At 42.0% G+C, this 10,000-nt stretch overlaps 1 protein-coding gene across 4 annotated transcripts in view; it reads left to right on the top strand.

The window, feature by feature from the left end:
- jus (julius seizure) overlaps positions 1-10,000 on the top strand; it is a 264,530-nt gene that overhangs the window by 196,758 nt on the left and 57,772 nt on the right. For all 4 annotated transcript variants that reach the window (XM_071679660.1, XM_071679659.1, XM_071679658.1 and 1 more), the window contains exon 3: positions 742-894. In XM_071679660.1, coding sequence (XP_071535761.1) covers positions 742-894 — 153 coding nt within the window. The remainder of the gene's footprint in view (positions 1-741; positions 895-10,000) is intronic.

The raw sequence follows: 10,000 nt of genomic DNA, 5'->3' as shown, positions 1-10,000 counted from the left end.
CTCACCACCTCATTATGGCGCTGCATGCGATGTGAACACTTTAAAGTATAATGTGCATAAATAAACCAAAAAAGTGCTTTAAGCACAAAAAAAGCCCTTTCTTTTTGGACATCAACCTAGTTTTTCTTCATTTTTCTTCTCTTCTTCTTCTTCTTCCTCTTCTTCTTCTTTTTCTTCTTCTTCTTCTTCTTCTTCTTCTTCTTCTTCTTCTTCTTCTTCTTCTTCTTCTTCTTCTTTTTCATCCTCCTGATTATTTCTTTGAATCATGACCCTAATGGTAAACATGCGATTGTTTTGGACAACCGCATGTTTACCAAATGGTGTCCTAGCTACGTCTCTTCGTTGTATATCATGTGACTGTTATATTTCTCTATTGTGTCTCCTCTGATGATGTGATTATTGCACGAAAGTGCACTTGGGAACTTATCGTGTTTCATTTTCCCCCGTGGACTCTTACGAATATACTTGATCATGCGCAGAATTGTGATCCTTTCCAATATATATATATATATATATATATATATATATATATATATATATATATATATATATATATATATATATATATAAGAGAGAGAGAGAGAGAGAGAGAGAGAGAGAGAGAGAGAGAGAGAGAGAGAGAGAGAGAGAGAGAGAGAGAGAGAGACTGATAAGCATATAAGATTCCCTGTATTAATCTCCTCCAGTAAACATACTTGGTCACCAGAGCTCAACTTGTACCCACTGTATCTTCCCCCACAGGAAGCGAATCCCCGAGGGACATCGAGATCCCCTGCACGGGGACGGGACCCGACGAGTGCGCCGCTATCGTCAACAGCGAGTGCAACAGGAACATCTGTGAATGTCCCGTGTCCCATCCCATCTTGGACATCGACCACTCTTACTGCGTCAAAGGTGAGGTATCACAGGAGGTGAGGTGAGGAGGTGTGTTGAAGTGTTGAGTGATGCTGGGGTTACCGCTTCTAGGCACTATAGAGTATCACACTTGTCTCGTTCGGCAGTGCCGAGGGGTTGAGGTACCCAGCAGCCACACAAATGGTACAGGGTTCGAATCCTTATTTGTATATATATGTATATATAAATATGCTAACTCCTGCAGGTGGTAAGACCACGAGCGAACCAATCACTTTCGACGAAGCTACATCATCCTCAGTGGACGGGTAAGATGACGTTCTCGTTCCAAAAGGAGCCTACATTACCCTGCTCGCACGTGGAGTGTAGTCTTGATGCTCGAAGCTCCATAGCAGGGGTCCTGGGAGTGTATGCATATCTCACCACCACCGTCATCATCATAACTGATCCTCTACAGTAATCTACACAGGGCACAATATTCTACACCTATCATGGGCCACATTAACTTTTTATTACGTCTAATTATCCCGCCATCCTCGATGTAATTAGGCGAGAAGCACACAGCCCCCCAAAACTTTGCTCATCAAGAATGCAAATTTACTCCAAATTACGTTTGTAAATTAATTTAGAGGTTAAATGTAGAATACATAAACGAGTAGAGTTTGCCCAAGTCTTACCTGTATATCAGAAGGCAGTTCTGTGAAGGGGGTATATCCTATACTCGTGAGTCGGTATTTCAGAAAGATATACGTATTACTGGAGTATACCCCAAGGTCCATACACGCCGTGAGAGCGTTCATGGTCTGTAGAATTATCTTGAACATGTGAAGGGGTTGTTCATGATTCATCGTTGGATGGTTATTGTCCTAACGATGGCCTTAATGACCCTTGCCGTTATTAGTGTCCCCATTTGGGTAATTTTCCTAGCTCATGATAATCGTACAAGGTGATTGGCCAATAGAGAATGATTTCCCAGAAATGAGGTAGGATTTGTTTGCAAAACAAGAGATAGATATATTGCTGCTGTGCCCTTCTTATGCTCAATATATTTTGTTTCTGTCCTCGCATGCTTTCCACATAACGAATAGATGATTAAGCCTAGGGTCAGACTCGTATAGGTTCGAATCCTCGTTGCGACAGGCTGTACACAGTCAATCCACATGTTCATCCTCATATATACATATATATATATATATATATATATATATATATATATATATATATATATATATATATATATATATAAGCGAAGAATTTAATGCAAAAGCAGATGTTCAAAACATCCATTTTTGATCATTCTTTTTCCCAGGAAACGGATAAATCAAATATTTGTGCTCTGATGTTTATAATGTTCAGTGCTAAAGGGTCCTTCCTCCACATCCCAAATGTTTATACTCTCACACATGCTCATATATTCCTACATGATCAAATGTTTGCTCTCAGCTCGGGGCAGATTCTGAGCTAACATTGGAACGCTGAATTTGACGTATTTCCTCAGTTAATTTGCATGTAACTCACTTCCATCTAACGTAACTGGGGGAAAAATGGTAAATAGTTTCTTTGAAGGGTTTTGGGGTTTTGGAATTTCGAGATTATGTTTGAGGGGATTGTGATTTTGTAATGGGTTTCATGTTTGTTGGTTGAGTGTGGAATTAGAAACAGTTCTAGAGAAAAGATTGCTGTACCTGTAATACTAACTGTAGTAGTAGCAATAGAAATAGTAATAGCAGATCGAGTAACCGGATAGAAATAGCAGAAACAACAGCACTGGGAGCAGCAACAATATCACCAATAGCAAAACTAATATTTGTTGGAGGAACAACAGTGTTGTAAATAGCAGGAACAGTTGCAGCAACAGGAGCAGCAGCAAAGTAGTTGTTACAAGAACAGCAATGTTAGCAACAGCAGCAGCAGCAGAACAGCGCTACAGAGGGGAGTGGTAGGTGGGTGGATGGAGCGACAGTGGGGGAGTGAGTAAGTCCCATGGGTCAATAACCAACAAGTATGCGACACGCCTACAGACCACGACCCTCAGGTGGAAAACGACAGGTGTGAGAGGCGACCGAGCCACAACCCTCTTCGTCCTCCTCCTCCTCCTCCTCCTCTCCCTTACTCTCTCTCTCTCTCTCTCTCTCTCTCTCTCTCTCTCTCTCTCTCTCTCTCTCTCTCTCTCTCTCTCTCTCTCTCCAGGATCTCTTCCCAGGCATCCCATACTACCTCTCTCTCTCTCTCTCTCCCTGTGCAGCGTTACCTCATCCGAAGGAAAAGCCATTTCGGAAGCCCGACTCCCTTCCTCCCACGCCGCAGCGCTAAACATATTCACGAGTTGCATTGATCTCTTTAAGACCTCTCGAGGACGAAGCTTCCTATTTTCTGTAATCACTTGATATCATGACTTCTTAGGGTTTAATGGGTTGATATTTATTACAGTATTCGTTGGTTTAATGAGTAAATATTTATTACAGTATTTGTATATTTAATGGGTAAATATTTATTACAGTGTGCTATTTCTAGGTCTTTTTGTGCGTAAAGTGAAGAAAAAAGTAAGAGGCACTTTTATAAGTGTACCAGGAAGTTTGTGTCTCGCTTTATAACATATTGGAATGTGTTGTGGCGTGGGTGTGTGTTTATTACTATTTGTGTGTTCAGGGGAGAGAGTTTTACACTCGTGTTGCCCCGTCTCTTAACTTTTTATATGTGTATCATGTCTTTATTTTTATACACACACACACACACACACACACACCAGCCTATGTCTGGTAGCCATTTATCGATCAGCCGAGAAGGGGAGGATGAACACCTGGGTAGGGTGTAGGCCAGACACCAAGCCCAGGATTCAAACCTGTGCCGGGGCTGGCCCGTGGTGAATCATGGTCGGTAACACTGACCATTTTGTGTGTGTATGTGTGTGTGTGTGTGTGTTTCAGAGGGCTGTATGTACATGATTTACAAAACTCATTCCCATTATATTGGAAATGGAGTCATTGTGGTAATGGATAAATAGATTGGTAGGTAGATAGATAGATAGGTAGATCTCAAGAAATTATAGTAACCCTTTATGAAGCTGTGAAAATCAGTATCACAAAGAAAACAAGCTTATAGGAAAATCAACTACAAGGACAGAAAAAAATGTCATTAAGAATATCAAACAACATTTTGAGCGAATCAAGGAAATTGAGCCATTAGAACCAACCAATTCCGGTGGCAAGAGAGGCATAGAACAACCAACCAACCAACCAATCAATCAACCAACCATCAAATGAACTCAAGATATCAAGGACTGTGTCCACGGCATTTCTTCAGGAATGAATTTCACTTAAGGCTACTTCAGAGCGACGCTGAAGGCCCTCTGAAGCCAGTGACTGTCCTTAGGTTAACTTAGGAACTTAGATAAGGTATCTTAGATATACTGAGATACCAGTTATGGACTACGATCCTGTGGTATAGTGATGAGATCCTTTGAGAGCCACTGAACTCATCATAGTGTCATTGAAACCATTAACTGAGATCCTAAATGGGATCCACTGAATCTAGAGGCCACTGTAGTCGATTTATAAGTCATCTAAGTATTACTAGAATGTGTCTCAGTTTAGCTTCTTGAGATGGCGGAGAGCTGAACAAGGAGACCGAGAATTGTATATGGAAGGATGTAGGGAAAGAGGCTTCAAGGACTCGTGGCCTAGACATTTAGAAATGTGAGTCGTGAGCTTAAAGAGAATCGATGATGTGACCCCGAGAAAAGTGCAGTCATTCGATAAATCAGGGTCATGCAACTCATTATTAGGAGCTGGGTCTTTCTTTTTTTTTTTCTCTCTCTCTTGGATTTTTGTCTTTCATCCATTGGGAGTTCAAGGTTATCTTGTTCCCTGAACCATTCGATAAGAGCCTGAATTTTTTTTTTTTTTTCTGACGAAACTGAAAAACGAGAGCATTTTCAGATTTATTGTAATACATATATATCTGTTTTAGGTGGATTAATGTGCCACTGATGGTTCATCAAGAGTGAAGAGTCGATTGAAAACCATATTCCCAAATATCATATTTCTATTTTCTACCTGACGGTAGCACTCATGCTGACTGTTGCGTAATGACATCAACATCTGTGTGTGACGCTATATCAATTTATAGATGTGATATTTTCAATACAAGATATTACTTAATATCACTGTTAGCTGTAGATATCACCCAGTGTTATACATAATACAAGTTCTCTTTCTTTACCAACTAACTATCACTTTTTGTCTTCAATGCTGGTGTCATATCGTTCTAGTATTACTACCAGTTCATGTATTACCATCAATTCGCACTTAAATCACTCTCACTTTTAATCAATTTTGGTTTGTATCCCTTTGCGTATCGATGGACGAGCTTATCATTGTCACTGTGGTTTTAAGTCCTGTGTTATTACGGGCGAGAGATTATAGACTTCACTGCTGTTCTCCACCAAGCAGTATGGGCAGATGAGTTTATAAGTCTGGCTCTAAACTGCGTGATATCGCTCCGTAAATCAGTATACCGGTGGTATGAACGATATAAAACTTAAAAAAAGAAGCGATATTTGTAAAGAGAACCAAGTAACTCCATAGGCCATTGTCTCTATCTCTCTCTCTCCTCTCTCTCTCTCTCTCTCTCTCTCTCTCTCTCTCTCTCTCTCTCTCTCTCTCTCTCTCTCTCTCTAGATACCGTGAAAAGTTTTTGGTGGTGGTCTGTTGATGAAGAGGAAGATTAGATATATGGATACATGAAGACAAGAATATGTAAATTAGATATATGGATATATGAAGGGAAGAATGCACGATGATGCTGAACGGAGTGCGCGATGAGTAGAGAGAGAGAGAGAGAGAGAGAGAGAGAGAGAGAGAGAGAGCAGGGGCGTTGCTAAGCGTCCATCTCGGCGGCCGGACCACACGCTCGGTGGGCGTTGTAAACAAACAGTTTGTCAGTGTGGTGTCAGAAGTCGATGTCAGAAATTGGTGTCTGACAGCCACTTACCGCCAGCCCTCCACCGGTGTCGCTCGTATAAGCTACAGAATGAGTCTCCGCTGTAGTTTATGGCCCCCTGTTCCGAAAGGAACCTACAGTGTACCTTTGTGTGGGGCTGAACAATACTGGAGAGCTTTCGCTAATAAACAGCGTAGAAGGATGTTTATATTAATTCCATGAGCTCTTCACTAATACCCTTGAGTATGACGGTAATACCCTTTAGCAGGACGCTCCTACCCTTGAACACGACGCTAATACCCTTGAGCACAAGAGCGCAAGTGTACGACCCGTGTGTGTGTGTGTCTTAGGAAAACGCACGGTGAGAGTCTCTCTCTCTCTCTCTCTCTCTCTCTCTCTCTCTCTCTCTCTCTCTCTCTCTCTCTCTCCAGTGGCTGCGGTGGGAGAGCACAGGTAGGCAGCTTTAGGCGGATCAAAGGTCATCAATATGTCACGCCTCTTTAAAGGTCAACAGTAGAAGAGTTCGACTTTGGAAATGGTAGGGAGGAGCGCTTTAGGCCTTCAAAGAACATGTGGACAGAGCCAGTGCGACCTGTTACAACAAGTGGGGGAGATAAGGAGGGACTGAAGTGGAATGGAGAGGAATAGGGATAATAGAGAAAGTGGTTGGTTGGTACAGGAAGTAAAGGTAATGGACGGAAGGCGAGATGGGAGTAACAATTCAACTTTGACGGGGAAGAAAAATGTGTGGGAAGCGAATGTAAAATATGGTAAAGAAAGAGTATATAAGAGTAAGAGTGTATAAGGGAAAGGTGAGATATGTATGAAGAGGGTGGAATGAATTTTGAGATCATGAAAAGTATAGAATAGGATTAAGTAAATGTGTTAGAGAGTATGAGACGGGACTTAAGTGAATAAAAAGGTAAAAAAAAAAATAGGATCGTAAATGTCTAAGAGGATTGTAAACGGAATGGAGAAAAGGAGGATCGTAAATGTCTAAGGGTTTGTAAACGGGAGGAAGAAAGGTGAGAAGTCTGTGGACTGAGTTTTCAGCTTGTTTTACATTGCTTAACGAATCTCTACAATGCAAAATTTACTCAAAAGTGAAACGACAAAGACGAAAGGAGCATATATGATGGAAGAACTCCTGTGTGTCGCTACCAGTGGTCAGTTTGTCACCACACCCACGAATACTAGTTACTCATTAACCTGTTAACACGAACACTGGGATCATTATAGACAATGAACCACATACAAGAAGCGTATAGACATTCCTAAGGCCATTAACGAGGGCCTAGATGATGCATGAACAGTTTATTTTCGTTTGTTTAAGGCTCGCTACATATGGGGATCCATGTCTGTTTCCTTCTTTAGAAGTGCTGGTGAGTGTGTACATATGAATTACATCTTTAAAACAGCAAATTGCCAGATCGTATTTGCCTAACTTGCCAACATAGTTCGTTGTTGCTAAGCAAGAGTAAATCTACCGTTCATGTTACAATGGCGACGGAAACCTTTCCGTCTTCAGTGTGAGTGTTTACCATCGATAATGGAACCTAATGATGCTATGAAGATGTATTTCCTGTAAGGCAACTGCGCCATCTCTCACACAGCCATGCGACACTCGCTCTTGCTTCTGTATGCTTTACATAGCCTCTCTTTAGAGGGCCATATTTGCTCTTAAAAGCGAAAGGGGTTGTAACCGCGCGCAGTCCTTGTTTGGAAGAATTCTGTCTACTCCTCCGTCCCTTTAGAATGGGTGTGTTTATCTTGGAGAACGTCGTCTCCTCCCTCACTATTCTCCCGAAGTTCGAAGCGAGGGAGAGGCATGCGACACTCGTGTTCGAGGCATAGACGATGTTTACTGTGGATCCCCCCCCCCCCCCTCCAACGACAAGCAGAGCTCGCCTTGCACTGTAGAGTTGAGTGTGGGGTTTCAGTGATTGTGTCTGGTATGAATAGTGTTCTGACGTCATGTACAGCACATTCTGAGGGATGGATGTCTGTGCCTCCTCTCCCACATAGGGAATAAAATAAGAAAAACAGAACAAAACAAAACACAGTTCTGTCAATGAGAGGTGGGGGGAAAAAACCATGAAACGGGTGGAAAACGAGGTTAAATGCTTGTATGCAGAAGGTTTGAACTACACAGTGTTGACAGACGGTGGAATAAAAGGGCGTACAGAACGTCCTGGATGATGATTAGAATACAGAAGAGAATGGGAAGCTGATTGCTGGATCTCATTATGAGAGGGTTAGGGAAACAAAATTAGTAAGGGGGTATGAATATATCAGCAACTGTTTGGAATCACCTTCAGATGCGAAACACGCTGGTCTTATGCTGACTACTATCTATCTATCTATCTATCTATCTATCTATCTATCTATCTATCTATCTATATATATATATATATATATATATATATATATATATATATATATAGCTAAGTATGTCTATCTATTTTTTTTTATCTATCTACCTGTCTGTCTGTCTATCTTGCACAGTGACTCCAGTCCCAGTATTGTTCGTAGGGCGCATGAGGTACATACAGTTTCTAGTATTCGTCCACACGGACATTTAGGAGAAGCTTTGCGGACAGAACGACCCCGACAGTTGGAAATGTCACAGCTTTTGTGTCAAGTCTGGGTGGGTAGGAGAGGAGGGGGGATGGACAGCTGGCTTCTCTGGTGCAGTTTGGATGACGTGACTCGGTCATTTGGTCTAGCCATCTGTAGCACACTCATCTTCTTGGACTCACTTAAGTCCAAGTTCGTTCATGTGGTCAAGTTCGGTCAGGTCCTGTGGTCAAGTTCTGTGCTGGGCTCAAATGACTTCATGTACTTGGGCCGAGATCTAAGTTTGACTAAAGTTCGTCTTGTACTGGGGGGGGGGGGTCAAGTTCTATGTTGTATTCTAGTTCATTCTTGTGCTCAAGTTCGTCTTGTACTGGGGGGTCAAGTTCTATGTTGTATTCAAGTTCATTCTTGTGCTCAAGTTCGCCCATGAACTAAGGTCAAGTTCTGTGCTGTACTTGAGTTCGCTCATGCACTCAAATCTTAAGTTTTTGCCTCTAGACCCTTGTTCTCCACATCATCTCTCAAGTGTGATTGTTGTTAATGTTGAAAAAAAAAAAGAGGCTCCATTACGGGCTAGAAGGAGGGAATTATGAAGGACAGAACAAAGTGATATGGAGGGTATTCTTAGCAAGAGGGAGAGAACATAGCGCTGACCAGCTTGTGAAAATAAATGAATAAGAGTTTACTGCATTCAGGTAGTTTTTTCGGCTGAAAATACACGGGTAGGGTTTTTGAAATAGATACAATGAGAGAGAGAGAGAGAGAGAGAGAGAGAGAGAGAGAGAGAGAGAGAGAGAGAGAGAGAGAGAGGTGTATGGCACATCATTAGAAGAAGCCACAACACATGAAGCACTAAAGTAACTTATGAAACAGTAGATTAATTTTTTTGCTTTTAATGGGATTGAAAAATCTCGAGGTTGAACTTTACCACAGGAACAAATTTAAAATCTCCCGTTCTCAGCATTCATCGATGGCTTGCCCAGTCATGGACGAAGGCCCTGGTCGAGGCCAGGCCTGGAATAAAACTTCGAAAAAGGTCGAGGGCAATGGAGGGGAAGAAGAAAAAAAGAAAACGGGAGGAAGAATTTTAATTGAGGAGGTGAAGAATCTATATTTCAGAAAGGTCTCTCGACATGTGCGAAAGACAGTTGACAGGGGTATGCAGAACTCGAGTGAAAGCCTAGGATGGACTGTGGTTGTGAGAACATACAATGCACTCATGGTTGATGAACTGAGGTTGTGAGAACATACAGTGCACTCATGGTTGATGGACTGAGGTTGTGAGAACATACAATGCACTCATGGTTGATGGACTGAGGTTGTGAGAACATACAATGCACTCATGGTTGATGGACTGAGGTTGTGGAAACAGACAACGCACTCCAGGTTGATGGAATGAGGTTGTGAAAACAGACAACTTACTATAGGATGATGGATTGTGGTTGTGGAAGCAGACAACGCACCTCAGGATGATGGACTGAGGTTGTGAAAACAGACAACTCACTCTTGGGTGGATTCAGGTTGTGAAACCAGACAACTCACTATAAGATGATGGCCTGCGGTTGTGGAAACAGACAACGCACTCCAGGTTGATGGACTTGGGTCGTGAAAACAAACAAGTCTCTCATAG

This window comes from Panulirus ornatus, chromosome 30 (genome assembly GCF_036320965.1).
Source record: "Panulirus ornatus isolate Po-2019 chromosome 30, ASM3632096v1, whole genome shotgun sequence".
NCBI lineage: Eukaryota > Metazoa > Arthropoda > Malacostraca > Decapoda > Palinuridae > Panulirus > Panulirus ornatus.
Note: the sequence above shows the minus strand (reverse complement) of the source record. Positions and strands in the feature narration are given on the sequence as shown.